The sequence below is a fragment of the Thermobia domestica genome, chromosome 9, assembly GCF_964235325.1.
Source record: "Thermobia domestica chromosome 9, izTheDome1.hap1.1, whole genome shotgun sequence".
In the NCBI taxonomy this organism is placed as follows: Eukaryota; Metazoa; Arthropoda; class Insecta; order Zygentoma; family Lepismatidae; genus Thermobia; species Thermobia domestica.
In genome coordinates this window covers 209,476,760-209,498,858 of record NC_137462.1, presented here as the reverse complement: position 1 = coordinate 209,498,858, position 22,099 = coordinate 209,476,760, and the positions used below count along the sequence as shown (strand labels likewise).

Genomic DNA, 22,099 nt, shown 5'->3' with positions numbered 1-22,099 from the left:
CATATAAAGTAAGTTAAATGATAACATTTTATAAACGCTTGTATTATAAACACTATCGATTTTCTTTCTCGAACTAACTATTTTTTTCAGGGTTTGGCCAGTCAGTCCTATCACCACCTACAGCCAGATGATGGGGTTGCAAGCTTGAAGGCTCTCGAAAGAAATCTTTACATTTCTTCTTAATTACACAATAATTTTCAGTATAAGTAGACACCCTGTTGTAGCTTCATTTGTTTTCAAAAGTGAAACATTTTTTATATCTTACCAAAATGGTTTCTGACATTAACATATCCAGTTAAGAACAGACTGTTTTTTTTTTTTTTTTTTTTTTTTTTTTCACAGCCAGCTACTTGTCTCTTATAAAACTGCAGCAGAAAATCATTGCTGCTTCACTTAAGTTTTTCACTCATACTGGGCAATTACAAAATTTACATAATGCTTATTTTCAGTAATAATGTCTCACTGAGTGAACCCACTACTTCATCTGCAGAAATATATAGTATTATGCAGCCTGTGAACAGAAGAAAATAATTGCAGAAAAGTAACGTTACAACTGAATGCTGGCTGCTGAACAGCAAGCCTATACTGTTTCGAACAATTTTAGATTTGCAATCACAGGCGGACTCACAATTGTGACATGTCTTCAGTTATACTCATTTGACCATATTGTCTTCAGTTATACTCATTTGACCATATGGCTATGTTCGTAAATAATGTAGTCTGTATAAAAAGAAATTGAATTTTACAATTAAAATTGCAATATTCCTGTTTCATACGCTTTTACATAGTGTACAAAGTACATTTTATAAATTTAAAAACGATGATCCCATATTAAAACTTCTAAGACATGACACTGAAATATGTATGTTTTTATATGATTTTTTTTTCGAAATTCTCAAAGTATAGGTTTTGACAAATTCAATTTTTTAAAAAATGAATGGCTTTGAAATGAATAAAATTGAAAGTAGTCATGTAACATACCAAATTAAAGCTCATAAAACGCTAAAACTTGGTGCTTATCTCACTCTTCTACGTCAACTCTAGCTTGATCTATGAGCCACTTTGTAATAGCATGTGTGCAGAAAATTGCTTTTTTCTCATTTCAGAGTGCTCTAACTGGAAAATTTCAACTTACAAAAATCTGAAATATTAGTATTTCTACCTCATGGTACATCATGACAACCAGTGTGAACAAAATCAGAGATGATCAGATTTTATCAGCTTTTCACTTGACATGACCCTGCCCACATAGTGAACTCCTTCGTACACGTCTTTGAGTGGAGTTTCCTCTCTGGTGAATACAAGTGTCCCTCGGAATCTACATTACGCAAACTGTCTTTGAGACTAACATTTTGGAATTAAATGGAAAATTTAAAATCCTTAGCTTCTATAATAATCACAAATGTATACCATTTTCTACGTATCTGCGTAATTGCAAGCTTTTATTTTAGGATAGCACCTCGCTCCATCCTTATGTTTCAATTTTTATATAATTATAATTTAATGGAAACACCTGAAAATTGCAACTTATCCGATAAATATGACGCTAGATCACCATAAGTCCTTAGAACAGCTCTGATGCGAAAATTGCAATTTATCTGATTAATATGACGCTAGATCACCATAAGTCCTTAGAACAGCTCTGATGCGATGTAAAATGGAGTCATAGAGGTCGTGAATTGTAGTAAGTGTAATACTACACCATTCCGTGTGCACTCCATCACTCAGTTCCATGAAAGAGAGAATTGAGGCGGAATCTGCGCAGAATCCGTGTCATTAAAACAGACCACAGAATTTCAATTATGCTCAGATCCGGAGGGGATTGGGTGGATCAGGCGAAGTGTTTAACTTCATTCTAATGCTTCTCAAACCTCACCGCAACAGCTCCAGTTGTGTGGATGGGCTCATTATCATCTTGGAATATGACATCATTCTCCAGAAAAGCATGGACCATAGGATGCACGCCCCTAAAATGGCCACACAATCGCGGGAAGTGAGGTGACTAGTAAGCATCAGAACCGCACCCACTGAAAATAAGGACACTGCGGGCCCACAGCATCACAAAGGTGCCGTCATGTTTCACGTTTGAGCGGAAATACTGCGGATCATACGTTTCTTTGGGTGTCCACCTCACTAAAATGGCCCGTGGTTTGAAATAAAATGAACGATGACTTATCCGAACATATACGTTTTCAGTCATTACCGGCCAATGGTGTATGTTCGCAGCACCACTGGCATCATGTTACAGTGTTGGGGTCCCTTACAAGAAGTTTTGCTCGTGTCACCTGGTGCCATATGTACATGTCATGTAGCTCGAGGTGGACTATGATTGTTGACACAGGTTGTGGGAGATGTTGCTTTAATTCCTGCGTCACTTGCACCTCAGTCGACGTTGGTTATGAGTGACAATCTGCTTTCAATGCTCAGCAGAAACTGTCACGGAGCGTTTTTTTCCGACCACTCTTCCTCTTCGCCGGTGAAATTTTGCCTGAGATTTGTGGTCCATCATTACTTTGGACAAGGTCCCTCGGGGCACATCCGTCACTATTTCCACGCTTGCACCACATAACCGAGCGGCACCAATTTGCCCTCTTTGGAATTATTTTACACTATCACTGTCTATTCAATTCATTGTACACTACCGTTCTACTGTTCCTCTGTGGTACAGATTTGCCCTAACGCACTATCACCGACAATCGCCGCCTGACCATTTCCAACTTAGACATCTGACATGTCTCCAACTTCAAGTGTTTTCATTAGGACTGTGAAACACTTTTTTTTTTTTTTTTTTTTTTTTTTTTTTTTTTTTTTTTTTAACGCCCGCGTGTCTCATTTATTAAAATTGAGTTTTATTAAGTTTTGTCTCAGTGCTACAAGAATTCTGATCAAGCTCGAACAAATTTGTAATGCATGATTTCGAAACATATTTTGTCAATGGTATTCTATTCTGGAAATTTCTTGATAAATATTTTAAACCAATTCTGAAACTACGCATGTACTGAAAAGTATGATTGAAAAACATAATAGTAATTACATTACGGTTATTATTTCAATCCAAGTTTCCACTGGGAGGTGGATTTTTATGCGAGTCCCCCCCCCCCCCATGAGAAATACGTGTGACTTGCTTTCTTTGTCTGGGTTAAATCTTGTGCTCATGATTGTCTCCAACAACAATACAATATTTCATCAGTTCCCACTCAGACTTCATACAAAGAATTTGTTTGATATGGAAATTATTCTTATCTCGAACAAAACGTCACTTCTAGTCTAACTTCAATTGTACATTGGTTCTGAAGAATGATCAGGAAATGCTTTCTGAACTGATTATAACAAGCACACACATATTTCAACTCCAATATTCTCTTAACAAAAACAAACTGGAGAGTAACTGAACATTAACATTTGGATTGAATGCTATAACTAATCTTACAGTGCCGATGTATTTATTTCCGTGACAATGCGTTCCAAAGCAATGCAGTTGGTTTCATCCTCAGTCGCTGCATTATATTGCTTTGATAACGGATAAACTACAAGTTGTGTTTCGGTTATTTATTTAGTATTTCTGATATTTTAACAGATATGTTGGCCAATATATCATAATTTACGTTTTATTTAATCATAATTATGGACCTATAAAATGTGTGTTTACTGTATTTAACGTTTTTGTGCTTAGAGCCACTAAAGGCGTAGTTCCTAAAACAGAAGTAGCTTTCGAATAAACTCTTTCTGAAATAAACATATTGGCTGTGGAATATTAGTGATATTATTTAGCTCAGAAAAATTTTTCTGATGGTTTCTATATTTTACTTGTCTCCTACCTTAGAAAGCGTATTAAAGTATCGTACCGTTTCGATACATTCCCATATCTTCTTCAGCAGTTAAATCGAAAAGTCATCTCACATCTTATGCTACTAACTTTAACTTCTGAAAACTTTATTCGTATCGATTAGATGCGTGATGTGTTACTTCCCTGTTGGAATGAAGTTAAAGTGAAAATAGTTCACTGTATGGTTTTTTTTTTTTTTTTTCTTTCTTCAAATTTGAAGCTTTAATAAATATCCTGGCACCCAATTAACGTTTCTTGACAGAAGAATGCATATGATGTATGACTGAATTTTCTTGTATCTCTTATTATGTGTGAGAAACGGCAAGTACTGTGCTTCAAGATTCGCATCAGGCATCTGACTGAACGATACTTGTAAATTTTCAGTATGTTAAAGCTAATGTCATGACATGTGAGATTCGTTAAAAGTTGAGGTTTCGATTTAGCCGCTAAACAAGTTAGGAGAAACTATTAAAACAATTCAATAATTTAATATTACTACCCTCTTTTAAGCAAGTCCAAATATAATAATTGTTAATAATGTGTTTAAACGATCTATAATGTTTTTTGTCTTTAAGACGCTACGCTAGAGAGAACGTAACCTTAAAACTGTTCCTTATACGCCCTCTTAACCATAGAAAAATACTCAGAAATTTAAATATGATTTATTAAAATTTAAAATTCATATATATATATGTATATATGGTATTCCCTACATTTGACATTTCTACCTTATAATGAATCATTTTCTTTTTTCTTTCATTTAACGTTTTATTAACAGACACAGTAGTGCGTAATATTCTGAAAGGAAACGCAATATTTTGAATACATTACACATTTTGTAGATGGATTACAGCCATCCACGTTCCAAAATTCAAGTTAAGAAATGGACTGACAATAAGTTTTATTTTTATACGACTTCATGAATGAAAGGGAGTATTTGCATTTCACACTGATTATGTTTCTTGTTCCTCCATAAATTCTACTCCATAAATAAAAAGAACGGGCAAGCATTCAATGTTTCTTTCAACCTGGGGGTTCTCCGAAGTTGACCAACTCCTTCCGCCTCCTCGACGAAGCTAAGGTGAATTAAACTACGATTCCATGTCACTCTTATGCAGAATACGTTCTTTGGCAACTAGTGTTCCAGTGCAATTCCCTCACACTTTGATTTTGTCCCCGGATAAAATTTTCAGGAAGAAAGGCTGTTCACCTGCTTGCACGGAGAGATTTTAGCTACATGTTCCTGTTCCTGCTGAAACAGGAGCGGCGCTAGAGAAAGAAGGTAACTGGTATTTATTATTATTATTTTATAACGTACTATCTTATAACTTCCACTCTACTGCTTGTTAAAAGCTTCTCTCACTTAAAAATGTATCTCTGTCGAGTCTAGAAAGGATCATGTTTATTTTGATGAAAGCATGATGGGGTAGGGCGTGTCATTTTTGAGGGTGAAATATACTTTTTGCAATTTTTCATGATGAGGGGTCTTAAAAGTATGTTTTTAGGTATGAGAAATTCAAATCCGTACTTAGTTTTGTGATTAAAGAAATTCTAGCTAGGTAAATCAAGATTTAAATATAGCACAAGAGCAGTTTTCGGAATTTCATACTGAAATACTTTCGAAAATGCCATGCAATGCTATAAAATGAATTATTTTTCCGTATGAAACATTTTATTAATCATCAAACATATTAATAAAGCTAGAGGTACAGTAAGAAAGAGTATATAACCAATACCTTGAGAAAACACTCAATAAAATTTCTGCATACATAGATGTACGTACTGAAATACTGTATTTAGACTTCATATTATTGCATTGCAGTGACTAAGGACAGAAAGCATTATTTTGATTACGTACTATTATACTTTATAATTGTTTTAGTAAAAACATGTAACATTCTCTATGTTTGAAGTGTGCAGCTACTGTTACAAATCTTAAGAAACACATTTTTCATTGGTTTTAAAAATACCTTACTCAATCATATTGACAAACTACTAATTTTTAATTATAATGAATTATTTTGTAACTGCTGCATCATACAGTTCATACACTTCTTACTTACTACTATAGTATTACTATACATATATGCTACAGTTGTGTTACATTTTCTGACAAAGCTGTCCTTGTTTTACTTAATATAAATGTATTCAAGAAACAGCAAAAAGTAAGCAATACTATTAACGCACACGTTATTCACAAAACAAGTTTCATTATGTCCTGTTTTGATTCATTTTCGGACATCGTTTGTGGACTTGCTTCTTGAACTATCATGTACCCCTCACGTTTCTCATGCGTATAAACTTTTGCTGCTACCTCTGTGACTTGTTTCATTACACCTTTCTATAGATTGAGCGTGATATGGCCACTGTGGTACTTTCATCGGAATGTCTACAAATTTCTTTACTACTACTGTTGAAAGTTTGCATGTCAAGGGAGGTTCATAAACACCTTTAGACCAGTCGATCATCTCTAGCACGAACGAGGCATTGGGGGTCGGTCATAGGTGTTTTCCTCGGACGTACAGAGAGATTTTCTTATACTGCCTCACTTCTCAAGTTCAGTATCTTTTGAAGTACAGCATCCACAACAATCTTCTTCTACATATTAAGTCACTGCAGTTGAAACAAGATGTGGCGTCTCCCTTTTTCCCAGCAATGTTTGACTTTGATGTTGAACAAGCAAGGTAATAGACACTAACAATGTATTTCACTATCCGCCTAAGATTTATGAGATATTTGACGTTAAGTTCATGTTTAAAAACCCACAAACGACGCAGTCTATTTGCTGCAGTCAACCATCTTCAATGACTGACTTGATCAATTTCAAGAAGCGCCAGATCCTATGGAGGTTTTCCAGTGAGAATGGCCTGTGTAATCTGATATCCGTATGCTTGATCTGTAGATAAAATCTTTTACGATATTTTCACTCAGCACAATAAGAGCTTCTCCAATTGGGAGTTTTTGCTATGAAGGATCAATTTCAAGTCCAGTAACTGCGTCTAGCATATCTCCAATAGTACCTTTCCACTGATTACTAGACAAAATTATGCCGTCCAGTATTGTGATTAAGTGTCGCAAGGGTAACCCGCTGGTGTGAAGAGCACACACTAACCAATTTAACTTATGACCGAGTTTGACTTCTACCCAATGGATAGTACGACTTTCCCAACCAGTGTTGACGTTAGTAAAATCACCTCCAATTGCTTGTAAGATTTTATCAATGCCCTTCTGAAATATTCAAGATTATCAGCAAAAAATTTCAGCGTGCTTTTTATTGTCACAATCTTTCTGAGGAGAGAAATGATAAAGATAGGGTCCATCTGGCTCGCTGTAAACAGAATAGTGTTGTTCTCATATAATCCCAGGGAACTGTTGGTTTGAATTTTCTGCTACCAACATAACGTTCGTAATATCTTCACGGCCGTCAAAGAAGATGCAGTCGAATACAGAACTCATCAAATTCTTGGTCCACGGATTTAATTATTTTTTCTTGTAAACTCTTCACTTTATTGTGATCAATCACAAGTCTTTGCTCTTTGTAGGACATCAAGGCAACATCCATAAGGGCGGCAGTAGACATGGCAGCTGTGGCACGCAAGCCGACACCATATCAAATGCTCTGCATGTGCAAATGTATTACGTTTTGTTTTTGTCTTAGAAGTCATTGTAAAGAAACATCAAGAAACCACGATGTTAATATAAGGGCTAGTTGAAAAACTTTACAAACTCGAATTTAAAGCTCTCAAATTTATACCCTTGGAGTTATATAAAAAATGTGAAAAGTTTAGCACCCGTTTAAAATTGAAAATATATCTAATTTAATGATTGTGGAATATAAATTTGACATAATATTAAAACTGTAATTCAACAATGTGCAAATAGATAAAATTAATCGTAACAAGCATGTATTTCTGCTCAATAAATGAAATACGACAATAATGCCATCTATGAACAACAAAAGTAAATTTGTAAAAAAAGAACGAAAATGACAAAACTTTGGACTGATATTTACCTAGCAAAACAACAACATATCGAATATGTAAATATATGCTTCGAAATACAATGTCAGGTCTCAACTTTTTAGCACCCCTCATTTTAGGATTTTGAAAATTGAAAAAATCGACACGCCCTAATGATGGGGTGTATCATCTCAGAAAACGTCTCGAATTCTTAATTTTTTTCCTATATGTTCGACTTTCGGCCTCAGACGGTTTATATCTTTATTCTTGCACAAAAGGATGGTAGGTTCGGAGGGGTGCAAAATATTACCCGCTGTAACTATTGGGCACATTAACTAGTTAGTACTAATGATAGACTGAGAGCAGATTATTGGTATAATAACTTGACACAAACATCCTACAGTTAATCTCATCTCGCTTAAGTAACACAAAAATACTTATATTTTCCCCTGAGAGTGACGTGCGACCCCTTCTAGATCTGCCACCGGGCCACGGAAGATCTAGAATACCTCTTCATATAAATGCAAAAGGACAGAAGGTTCGAAAGAAAGGGGGGGGAGGGGGTATTACTTGCTGAAAACCTTGGAGTTATTAGCTACTTTCTACTAACAATTGACTGAGAATGAAGTATTGGTGCAATATATTCACATAAAAATACCTCATCTTATGTCGTAGAAATAACGCAGTTATATTTACCTTGAGAGGGACAAATAATCCTGGATATGTCGTTGAGCTACAGGGTTAATATTTTCTCATTCACGCGCAAAATCATGGAAGGTTCGGAGGGCACGCAAAATATAACCACTTCTTACATTTGAAGATATTAGCTAGTTTGTACTAACAATAGAGTGAAAGCAGATTATTGGTATAATATATTGACAAAAAAATATTTTAGTCATCTCATTGTAATGGCATAAAAGTTATATTTTCTCTTGAGAGAGCGCGCAACTCCTAGATTCGCCACTCTACTACGGAAGATTTATATCTTTCCATTCACGTGCAAAATGATAGAAAGCTCCCAAATGGAGGGAGGTAATACTACCTGCTGTAACACTTGCGAATATTAGTTATTTTGTACTAACAATAGATTGAGAGCAGATTACACTGTTCAACATTTTTGCACCTTTTATTTTTTACAGAAACGAAAGTAGCCGTTCTTTATTGATTTTTGGCCACAGAACGTGAAAATCGCACTTAAAATTCTCTCCTGACTCAGGTTTCTGAGTAATTTAGCGTTTTATATTTTGCATGCAACGCTATGGGACATTATAAGTACATGATTTGAAATTATTGTTTTACGCGGTACAAAGTGTCGTTCTTGACAAGTATTTGCTGCATATTCGACTTGGCAACGTTGTACGTTATCAACAGCTAGTGCAAGTGTCTCATAAGTCACGTGAGTCAATGATTGCAAGTTGAAACTAGCTCCAGTTAACGTCTCTAATCGTATTCGTAGCGTGCTTCAAGCAGTAGTTTGGCAGACTGTTTGTGTTACTGCAGTTACCAGCAGTTACCAGCAGTTTGAAAGTAGTGAGTGAGGACGGTATCGCTGTTGTACATATTGTTTTCATTGCGAAATGTCAGTGATTCAAGGAAAGTGCAGCAATGCTCCGCGTTTGTAAAAATTTGGTGGACAGTGTGTGATACATATCTGCTGACGTGATTTTTGGTTCCAGGAAGCGGCCCTTGACTGCTGCAGTGCGAAGAGTATATTTACTATACTTTGGGTGTCGTGTTGGAGACCAGGATAAATCATGGGCTCCTCACGTTTGTTGTACGAGTTGTTCATCTACTCTCAATGCCTGGATGCATGGGTAGAACGTTTCCATGCGCTTTGCTGTGCCCGCCATTTGGCGTGAACCAACAAACCATAGTACAAACTGCTACTTTTGCATGCTACCCTGCTTGAAGAAAGGTGTAAATACGAAGAAGAGGAAGATCGAATACCCAGTAATTCCATCTGTCATTCGTCCAGTGACTGATGGAGAAGGATTGCCTGTTCCCGATCCTCCGGCTACCATTCCGAGGGAAAGTGATACAGAGAATGAAAGTGAAGGTGAACCTGTTCCACATACCAGTGACACTGATTCTTCATTTAGCCAAAAACCAACTATCCTGAACCACACCAACTCACACAAGAGAAGCTTCATCACCTGATTAGAGATTTGGAACTGCCAAAGAATAACGCTGCGCTCTTAGCATCTAGGTTACAGTAGTGGAACCTTCTGGAGGATACAGTTAGGGTATCAACTCTACGCGATCGTCAAAAAGATCTTGCAAAATATTTCTGCTGCACTGATGAGTTACTATATTGCAATGATGTTCCAGGTTTGATGCAGAAACTGAAGATTTCATACAAAGTAGAAGGCTGGAGACTGTTTATAGACGCCTCCAAAACAAGCCTCAGGCTGTGCTTCTGTACAACAGTAAGGAGATATCAGTATCAATCCCTGTTGCTTATGCACCGCTAGGTAAAGAAAGTTATCCCATGTTGGAACGCGTTCTGGATCTTAAAAAATATCGTGAACACAAGTGATTAGTTTGTGGTGATTTTAAGGTGATCGTAATTTTGCTTGGTCTACAGTGTGCCTATACAAAGTACAGTTGTTACATATGTGAGTGGGATAGTCGTGCAAAGAATGTCCATTACACTCAAAAGGAATGGCCGCGACGAACAGCTTTGTTGCCAGGCGGAAAAAAAAAATCAAATGTACCTCTCGTGAACCCACAAAGCAGTGGTGCCCATCCCCCCTTATGTCCATGACGCACCCCCCCAATTGTCTATCCGTAGGTGTTCTTCCATGAAAAAAATCTTCTTTTCGATTAATTTTACCCCCCCCATCAAATATATTTATATGGATTTTTAACCCCCCCACAATATTTCAATGACGCAGTTTGCGTCATAGCCCCCCCTTGTGGGCACCCCTGCACAAAGTATTGTGCTACCACTATTGCACATCAAACTTAGACTCCTGGAGGCATTTGTGAAGGCCATGAACAGGAATGAACGTGCATTGGCATACTTGTGCCAAAAGTTTCCGCATCTAAGTACAGAAAAGATCAAGCAGGGAGTTTTTATTGGTCCGCAAATGCGCAAGCTATTGCAAGACAAGGTGTTTGAATCTATTCTCAGTGCTGATTAGCTCCATGCGTGGTATTGTTTCCGCAATGTTTGTACCAGATTCTTGGGCAACCACCGAGCCGAAAATTACAAAGAATTAGTAGAAGAATTGCTATCTGCCTACGAGAAACTTGGGTGTAATATGTCACTCAAAATGCACTTCCTCCATTCCCACCTTGATGTCATTCCAGTGAATTGTGAGTCTTTCAGTGACGAGCAAGCAGAGCGATTTCACAAGGACATTTCTGTGATGGAACAACATTACAAAGGAAAGTGGTCAGTTTCAATGTTAACGGATTTCTGGTAGATGATTCCAAGAGATGCTCCAGATGTTACTCACAAGAAAGAAGCAAAAAGACGGTGTGTTTAAAACAGATACTTTACGTAACTTTTACCAATACAGTTCTTGTCCTGTAGCGCTATATGCAAAATGTTAAGAGTGCTATTACACCGATAGTGTAGCAGGAGGACGTTATATCTTTGATATTCATATTCAGTGTCCAAATTTATGAGAGACAGCTATTTTTATTTCCATAATTATGTTCATGTTTGTTACTTTTACCTTTAAAATTTCAATCGTGACGGGGACATATAGCCTCGTTGCTGACGTCCCCATTAACCCCCCTATTCTATCTATCTATCTTTAAAATTTCATTATAATAGCGTTATATGCAAAAAGTAAATTACGCAATTACCACTAAATCTGAGCTAGGAGCATATTATCATTGTCATTTTATTGTTCAGCGTCCAAGAAATTATAAAGAAAAGCTATTTTTATTTCTGTAATCATTTGAATGTTTTGAGACTTTTACCTTTACAATTTCATTATTATAGCGTTATATGTAACACGTAAATTGTGTAATTACCAGTAAATCTTAGCCAGGAGCACATTTTTATTGTCAGTTTTATGTTCAGCGCCCAAAAATCAATAAAGGATGACCATTTAAATTTCTGTAAAAAAAAAAAAAATTCACTGTTGCACAGTGATTATTGGTTTCATATACTGTCAAAAAATACGTTTGTCGTCTGTGGAAATAACACAGGAAAGGTAATATTTTCTCTTGAAGGTCAATTCATATGAAGTGATCCAAAACGTTTCTTGACCACCTTTATTTATTTTTTTCTTTCATTTTTTAAATTTATTATTATCATATACAGTGGCAGCACAAGAATTTTAATTCTAGCCTATTTGTAAGTTGCGGCCATTTTTGTTGAGCAGCGCAAATCAAATTAGTGACTTTGGAGATGTTAACGCAAACTTCTATGTCTGATCTGAATTATTGAAAAGCATTGTAATCGACACTATTTTCTTGAGCACTTTATGCTTAATTTTGTCTTGTAGCATGAAATGCGTTAACTGGACTCTGATAAATAAATATTACTCCGGAAGTTTACTACTGAAAGTGGACAAATGTAACTTTCTAGACCTGAAGTTTATTATGAAGGTATGGAATATCATTTTTTTTTTTTTTTTAAATCATAAGTACAAATGGTACTATACTCACTATAGCTAGAAGTAAGAACATAAATGTTCCGTATAATTTCTACGATTTTTTAAAAAAATTGAAATTTTGTAATTTTTGCCGAGTTTGAAGTATGATATTTCTCGTGTGACTTCTACATATTATACTTATATATATTTACAGAGTGTACATTTATATACAAGAAAAGGATAGTAACATTTCAACTTTGATATTTGACTGTGAACAAAGTTAAGAATTTTCAAAAATTTCACAAACTTCAGAAGCGATTATCAATATTCTTCCTGTAATTATAGTGGGTATTGTACCGTATGTACTTGTAATAACAAAAACTTTGATATCCTACCTCTTCATTATAAATTTAAGCTCTTAAAAATGTCATTTGTTCATTTTCAATACTAAAATTAATGAGTAATTTTCATATATTAAGGTTTAATTAAAGCTTTTCACGCTAAGCGACACAATTAGAGAAGAAAAAAAATTGACGAAAATGGTGTTCGTTGCAATGCTTTTGACTAATCCGGTCCTAAAATATACAACAAGTTTACGCTAACGTCTCCAAAGTCACTAATTTTATATGCGCTGCTCAACAAAAATAGCGCCAGTCTCAAACGGGCTGGGAATGAAATTTTTTGAAAACTTGTTTTGTGTGCTCAATATATATGGTAATAGTATATATAAAAAAAAATTAAGAATGGCCAAGCAGGATTGACTTTTGAGGGAGGAGCGCGCCCCTTTCTAGATCCACGTGGGAGTTATTTTTCTTTTCTAATAATAGATTGAAAATAGATCATTGGTCTAACATGTTACAACAAAAATAGCCTACCTTAGTCATCTCACCTCGTAGAAATAACAAAAAGAGAGATTTTCTGTTGAGAGAGTCGCGCAACCCCTTTTGAATCTTTTGCCGAGTCACGGAGTTAATATTTCCTCATTCATGCGCAAAAGACGGGAGACTATCCATTTTTATACATTGACGAATAGCTTTGCACATCAAAGATTTTAAAAGTTGGCAACACCAACATTTTTATTTTCTTTTTCCTAATACTTTTATTTCTAACGAGATGTCTACAAAGAAGTTCGCCCCTTGTTCCTACGCAAGAATTCGTGTTGGTTGTAGGTAAGGGCCATATAGCAGAAAAGAATGAGTCATAGACTATGGGCCCAATCCAAATAAAAGACAGTGTATTGAAGATGCGACTCGTTTAAACTGAAATCGGAAAGTATTGTTATGAGTTCATCGGAACTTCTTTTGTCTCACAAAGAAATACATAACTGAGTCTGGTATTTACGAGAAAAATACAGTTTAAGCAATGAAAAAAAATGTTTTGCTTAAATCTTTTATGTTAAATTTGTTGTTTTATATTAAGCGTTTTATATTTTGTTATGCCATATTCAATTGTTTCTTTCTTATGTATGTATGTTTCTTCTTGCCTTAATGCATTGCCATATTTTGAGCATAGGTGGATTTAGGTGTTGTCTGCTGGTGAGGCGGACCTTCCGGGGGTCTGGAATAACCTTCAGTCGAGTGAGTGGTCCGAGTTCTCCTGTGGAAAATTGTTTAAAATTGTCAATATAAAAACAAGATTTTTGATCTTTTCATGTATAATTCTCTGTAATACAATATAAGGGGATATTTTTTCAGTTTTCTCAGAAAGTTGAGGGTCAAAGCCTCTCCATGCCCCTCCGTAACTACGGAGAAATTCCTTCATGATTCTAAGCCATTGTGTAAACAGAAATGCAATCTTTTAGGCTAAACACCCTAATTGTATTTCAACATTTAAATAGACGGTATGTCGAGTAAAAATGTTAATAAAACATACCACCTCTGCTTTTTTTCTACTTTGAACACTGCGTGGGACGTAAAGTTCAAAGATTTCATTTCAGTTTTTTACTAAGTTACAAAAGAAAAGGAGTCTCGAGTTTTCTTGTAATCATTATTTTCAAACCTGTAGTTTAGCATAATACAGACGGTATGAGAATAAATATCTGGCGCTCATCTATGCCCTCTCCTCAACCAAATTAATTATTTTATAAACGTTCCATTTTTTCCCCTTTTCGTCTAATAATGGATATTATAGGTCTAATAATGGATTTCGGATAGATTCTCGGCTTTAGAGGATTCAGAGTGCACTAGTGTTAAGGATATCTGGATTGAAATTAGAGATAGCATTAAAATTTCAGCAAAAGAAAAACTGGGACACGCGGAAATACGTAGGAACAAACCATAGTTCGACCAGGTATGCATTAAACTAACAGAGAAGAGAAAACGGGCAAAATCACGCTGGCTACAAAATCCGAATGAAATAACTACACAAAATTTCGCAGATATCAGGCGGGGAACTTCCAAAACTTTTAGAACAAAGAAGCGCGATTTTTTGAAAGCTAAAATTAAGTATTGAAGATAATAATAAAAAGAAAAACATCCGGAACATGTGTAAGGGGATCAGCGAATTTAAGAATGGCTATCAACCTCGTGCTTATATATTAAAGAAAGCTGACGGTACAGTTCTCACTGACACGAATAGCATCTTAAATAAGATGGAAAGTTTCTTTGACGATTTACTTAACACGCAACCAAAAACTAGTGTGCGTGGAGAAAAGGAGATTAAAAAAAAACTGGTTTAAACCCCCCCCCCCAAAAAAAAAGCGAAAAATGCTTTAAATCGTGTGAACTTAATGGTGACGTTTCCACATATCAAACCGTCCGCATTACGTTTATCTAATTTTCAGCTTTTAATCAAGGGGTCCCGTGTTCAATGCTCGGTCAAACCAGAACCCATCTGTCAAATGTAAACCAAGTAGCGATTCGAGGCGTTCCTTTAACCTTTACTTTACGGCTGTCACTACATTGCCAGAATAGTAAATCCGTTCTTTACCGCGTGTCACTGTACTGACACAGGCGAAAGGTTTACTTTGACCCGCGAGCACATATATTTTTTTTTTAAATGATGTGCCTTATTGTATGAAGAGATAGTCCATAGTGAAAGGAACCAGAAACGTTGGTTCTCAACCGGTGTACTCATGGGTCAAAGTAGACCTTTCGCCTGTGTCAGTACAGTGACACGCGGGAAAGAACGGATTTACTATTCTGGCAGTGTACTGACAAGCCGTAAAATAAAGGTTAAGCGAAAGTCTTCTCCGTGATAACCTTGGTATTTCATAAGGATGTTAAGCCTAAACATACGAAATGAAACCAAATTATATATTTCTACTTGAATGAATGCCTGTTGTTTTATAAAGAAGTCAAGCTTGCCTTTTATTGATAGAAATTGGCAAAATTTATCAACTGCCTACGTAGCTTCCAACATCAACTTGGATTTGACTTTGTTTTAATTTTATTGAATGATATCTACATATCAAATTTGTAATTTAATATCTCAGTTTTAGCGTAGTGATTATATGTTGACCTTAAAATTTTACATACAAACACATTTAAAGTAATAACAGGATTTTTCCAATGGCTAAGGCGGGAGTTTCCCGATTTATATATAATACTACTTGTGTAACTGTTTATCTTTTCGTCCTTTTGAAATGACTCTTGACAATTATATTAACAAGTACGGCTATGTAAAGATAAATACAACGTATTTTTATCAGGAGTCATTTGTGAGTGAGTCAGCAATCGCATTTGTGACCAGTGAGTCGGCAATCGCATTTGTGACCAATTAGTCCCGGTTTCGTGTCCAAATGGACAACTTCTCTTGGATGTACAGCATAACCTTGTTGTTGCATAACAACACCAAGGCGAAACAAACTAATTTCTGTCCATGTCTAATACAAATACATAGAGTAAATTATTTAAACAAACAAAAAAAAAAAAAAAAAAATGGTTTAAACCAAAAAAAAACGATTTTTTTTTTTGTTTTTCCAATAAAAACCATGGTTTTTGCCAACTCTGCCCGGTACATCAACTATTTATTGATTTTAGAAAGGCGTACGACTCGGTTAAGAGAGAAACATTATACAACGTTCCTACAGAACTTGGAATACCGAGAAAGCTAATTAGATTAATTAAGGTATGTTTAAGTGAATCCCAAAGTAGAGTCCGGGCAGGAAAATTTTTGTCCACGAGCTTTCACGTCGAAAATGGCCTGAAACAAGGAGATGCGTTGTCGCCATTATTATTTAACTTTGTTCTGGAATACGCTATAAGGAAAATCAAAGGTAGCAACCAGGGCCTAGAGTTGAACGGTATTCACCAGGTTATGGCATATGCTGATGTAAATTTAATAGGGGATGATAGGAGAACAATTGAAAGAAATGCAGAGATCTTATTAAACGCTTGCAGGGACATGGGTTTAGAAGTAAATGCAGAGAAAACTAAATACATGGAAGTGCGTCGGGACCGTAATACAGCAAATTATGGATGCGTTAAAATATTAAATAATAGTTTTTATAAAGTGGATAGTTTCAAATATCTAGGATCAATATTAACAGAGGAAAATCATATTCACGAAGAAATTAAATGTCGACTAAAAGCAGGGAATTCGTATTACTATTAGGTTCAAAATCTCTTGTCGCGAATTCTGTCGAGGAACCTGAAGCTTAAAATATACAAAACGATAATCATGCCTGTTGTTCTGTATGGTAGCGAAACAAGGTCGCTTACTCTGAGGGAAGAACATAGACTGAAAGTATTTGAGAACAAGATTCTGAGACGAATATTCGGACCCAAGAGGAACGGGGATGGGGAATGGCGGGAACTTCATAATTTATACAGTTTACCCAACATTGTTAGGGTCATCAAGTATAGGAGGCTTAGGTGGGCGGGTCATGTAGCTAGAATGGAAGAAAGTAGAAACGCATTCAAAGTCTTGACTGGAAGACCAATCGGAAAACGACCATTAGGAAGACCTAGGCGCAGATGGGAGGACAATATTAAGATATTTCTCGCAGAGATTGGATAACAAAGTAGAAACTGGATGCATTTAGCTAAGGATAGAAGTCAGTGGAGAGCTTTTGTGAACGCGGCATTGAACCTTCGGATTCCATAGGCCATAGGGTTAGTTAGTTAATGGATATTATAGGACATTCTTTTTTAAGAAGCCTTTTTATGAACAACTGACATTCTCGCCTTTTAAGTAGGAGGTTGGGTTTCAAATTCCTAAACTATTTATTCTGACTTTATACACAAATGCTATCATAGTATCTTTAATATAGAGCCAGGCTGACTTTTTTCTTCTTCCATTGTTGAAGTTTTTAGTTTTAATTAGCCTTCTGCCTGCACTTGGAACAATGCAAATAAATAATTACTCTTACTTCTACTAACATTTTTGTATTGCAAATAACAGAAATAATTTCGACAATTTTAGCGAGTATCGAATTTCAAGGCCCTCAGAGTATTAAATCATATTCATCTCTTCACACGCTTTTAGCTCAACATCAACTGAAATACTTTTAATATACGAAGTACCGTATTTTAAAAAATATAACTCTCGGGTCATCCCATGAGTTATGTTGTATTTTGCAGCATGAGGAAAGGAACGATAAATTACCTGGAACAGTACTGTTAGTCAGAAAATTAGTCTCCATCGGACTCTACAACACTGTCACCTGTCAACACGTTGAATTCTCCGCTGAAAGAAATTACCGGTTTTAGAGGCAAAGAACCGGGCCACTGTTCGTCGCATATCATCCTCATCTTGCAGTGTTATCCCGGAAAGGTAATTTTCCAGGTTGCGAGAAAGATAGTTGTTTGTTGGTGCAAGAACTGGTGAAAACGACGGGTGGGGGATTTTCTCCCGGTCATATTATTTGATCTTAGCACAAGTCCTTCTTGTCGTGTGTGGACGAGTCTTATCACTGTGAAAAGAACATTTTTGTGATGAACTAAAGCAGAATGTTTCTCCAACTATGTAGTCCGTAGGTAGGTGTTCAAGTTGCTGAGAGTAGACATCTGCATTGGCTGTCTGGTTACGTAACAAGAGCTCAGAATAGATTATCCCACCAAACACTCAGCATCACTTTGCAGCAGTGAAGGTCCTGTTTTGGCAGTTCCTGCGTCCCCCTCCCCCTTTAGATAACCAATCACTTTTCATCTCCTGTCTAAAAATGACACATCTGAGACGTGTGAGCTGGGAACTGCAATCTCACTCGCTTCTGTTTATGTTGAGGCGTTAACGTATAGAGTTCCCATTTAACGATTTTATTCCCAAAGTTCTGCAGGTAAAGGCTCAAAGGGATGACATGGAGTTCACTGGTTAGTTCACCGTCTGCATTGTATCTGCCTCCAAGGCTGCTTGCACGACATCGGTAACATCCTCGTAGCTTATCGGTGAGGTTGGTATCACTAGTCACAAACCTCTGACATTTCCGTCCATCCACAGCACTCTGACCATATACGGCATTGAAGTTTCATGCCACTGCGTTGGCTGCATATCCCTGGTAAAATTTATAATTCCAAAACGTGGAGGCGTTCTTCTATACACTACTGCCCAATGATGTACCTATATAATACAGCGTAGCACGTGACGTCTTTTTCAGTATTCGCTTGTCAGATGGCATCACTGCAGCGGAAATCGAAAACCCGACATTACTAATGGGATGAGCTAATACTATTTGGAAGGCTTCACACTTCTACATATTTCCCCACAAAATTATGTGTAACTAGTCAATACACGTATTTCTACTTACCTGAACAACTGTGGACTGCACTAGGAGAGATCCTCCTCAATTCGGTGATACATGCTGAGGCTGCATAGTTCCATCCATAAAAATCCAAACAAGTTTGAGCTGAATACTATCCAATGACCAGGTGTATATGATGCATTATTGTAACCATCATCAGCTATTTGTCCGTGTCCATGAAATCTCGCTTTACATGTCTTCGGTACGTCACTGTATCTTTCATAGCAATCCACAGGAATACGAAATACTTGATCCTCGAACATATTTGCAGCAGTACATTCTGTTCGTCTTTGAGGAGTAATACTTAACAACCTATCAATTGCCTCTTGTTGTTCGTATGTCAAATGCATCGGACATAGTAAATTAGCAGTAAACGTAACACAACCTGCAGGTATATTCGGATCTCCTGTAACTTTGATGCCTTCCACTTTCTTTCCGTCTTCTTTATATCGAAGCTGTATAAGCTCCAAACCATGCAATGAATATGTGCCTTTGAACAGTCCAGGCTGAATTATATTTGAAACACCTGATGGTACATGAAGACGTGTTAGCTGCATCGTATGAACTGCACATGCCCTATATTTATTGTCCATTAGCAAAATATAATCATGCGTAAGCTCTTGATCTGATTCTTCACGAATCCATTTGACTAACTCAGAGTTATCATCATGTCGTATTTCAGTAGTATCTGAAGATTCTAAGCAGGTAATTATGAATTTTTCTTCCCCGGAAGTTAATTCACCGGATGTTATTTTGCACTTATGCTTACCTTTTGTTCCTTGCAAACAAATTTCATTCACTTCACCATCGCTATCAAGTGCAACTGAAAATATGTTCCTTCTCCTCAATGGATAGGTGATGTGAGGGTCCTTCGGAGGAAGTAATTCTATTCCCAAAATTGTACTACCCTCAATCTTCACTTGTATTAGCCCTCCATATGGATACAAGTCCCGCTGCCACAAACCACACAATTTGCCGTATTTGTGTAATACTTTAATATAAAACTCTTCTGCAGCAAATTCACTAGAACACTTAAGTCCATAGTCTCTTTTGCAAAGGTGCTTCCAAATAGAAATTAAATGAGATGCTTCGTAGAACTTGCGACATGCACGTGACACACTAGAAATATCCCTTGCATCTAGCTTCGAAAATATCTCTGCTAGTACTTCAAGGGGTAACTCTTCAAACGTTACTGATTTCGTGACACCGTTACTTTCACTATCCATGTATCAGAATATCTACTTCAATGTTTCCTTATTTGATGGTGTTTCTAAATTTACTGTACAATAGCCTAGCTACGCCTAGTACAAACTGTACGCTGACAAGACGTCCAGCTGTAGCTGGGAGTCCCTTTTTTCAACTGCTGTCCTTTTTTCTCTCTCTCTGCAACAATACGATTAAATGTCCAGTTTTTAAGCAAAAATGAACATACCATCCAGTAATTATTATTCTAAATATAAATTATCAGAGCAAATTTTATATTCTTTCGTTACAACGATCATACATATATATAGCAATTTTTGATACCAGTACTGTTTAGGAACTTTCGAATGGTCTTGGGTGCTTGCAATTTCTGAAGGCTATAAAATGCGTTATTACCCGTATTTGCTTATTTTGTAACTTGAAAACACTGTCAGCGCTCAAAACTTAAACTGGGAATCACGTTTAGGTATTCCCCAATTCATAAGCGTCCTTTTTTCGCAAATTACATTTCTAGTCACCTTAAACAACTAATTTCAATAATAACGAAAATATGCACGAATCATTACGTAATAACTTGACGTAACTACTCCTCTCATGAACTCTACTGAGCAGGCAACACTGTATTATCACGTACATATTTTTCATTACCTTACCTGTACTCTATGGTGCAATTCAATACAGCCTGTTTTTTTCAGCATATTTTCAACAGGATCAACCACATCGTCATTCGTTACATCTTGATTTACAGACATCATTACATTTCCCTTCTAAGATAACTTATTTTTAATCTACAACTGTACAATATATAAATCTAGAATGTTCGAAGTGAATCGTTCGAAAAAAAACATGCAAAGTTGGCAAACTATGATTTGATTGAAGTACAGTATTTCAATTTTCAACGCATTTTAACCCCTTTTTATAATGCCTCATTTGGTACCGATAAATTGATAATAAGTTATGGTTTTATTCAGTACAAGTCTATGTAAAATTACGGAGTATAACAACACAAAACGTACAAAAATCAATTTTAACTGCTATGATTATTATCGGAAACTAAAATGCAGAATTTGCAATTCATCGACGCAAACCATTACGAAAAGTACCTCAGAGCCACAATACATTTTTTTTTTAATCGCAAAATAAAATATATCTTTTGAGTTGCATGCATGCAAACATTTAAGGAACAAGACCCTAATTTGCAAATGAATCGTTGAGGGAAATATATTCAACAAATCATTACAAACTTTCCAAAACGAAAACTTGTAAAATATACGCTTTGTGTTTGATAAACTTACTGAGCCTTATGCAGACGCATTCTGACGCGTATTAGTGCCATACTAAAGAGTTCGATCGACGGTGTTCAGGTAAAAGGTCGTAACCCTCAAAAAATTGAAAATTTGGATTTTTATCTTATTTAGCTCACTATAGATCAGGCCATAGGTAAAAAAAAATATTGTAAGCTTGCGTGTATTATTAAGGCAAATAAACCACTCTTTATACTTGTGTCTTGCAAGGATGTGAATCAGGCACGTAGCCAAGAGGGGGGGCCGGACCCCCGTTCGAGACCAGAAATTAAAAATTAAGGAAGGATGAAACAAAATGAAATGAGATAAAGAAGGATCAGAGTTAAAAATAAACTGCAGGAAGCTTTTGGTAATTTTTATGAGGAGATTTGTATTATTTGCAAAAAAATGGAGGCGAAGTGAGCGAGATATCCTGGAAGAGTCAGGGAATTTGAAATTTCTAGAAAGGTTACCGATTTTTCATAATTTCAAGTCAGGGAGATTTCAAGCTCTGGAAAGCATAGTGCCGTTCTGTAACAGCGTGGCGTTCTGTAATCCTGGCTACGTGCCTGTGTCAATGGAAGTTAGAGGATGTT

At 36.3% G+C, this 22,099-nt stretch overlaps 1 protein-coding gene across 1 annotated transcript in view; it reads right to left on the bottom strand.

The window, feature by feature from the left end:
* LOC145660579 (F-box only protein 31-like) overlaps positions 1 to 20,839 on the bottom strand; it is a 38,103-nt gene extending 17,264 nt beyond the window's left edge. Inside the window, exon 1 of the mRNA XM_081725813.1 lies at positions 19,024 to 20,839. Coding sequence (XP_081581939.1) covers positions 19,044 to 20,243 — 1,200 coding nt within the window. The 5' untranslated portion in view covers positions 20,244 to 20,839 and the 3' untranslated portion in view covers positions 19,024 to 19,043. The remainder of the gene's footprint in view (positions 1 to 19,023) is intronic.
* Positions 20,840 to 22,099: the final 1,260 nt, after the last annotated feature.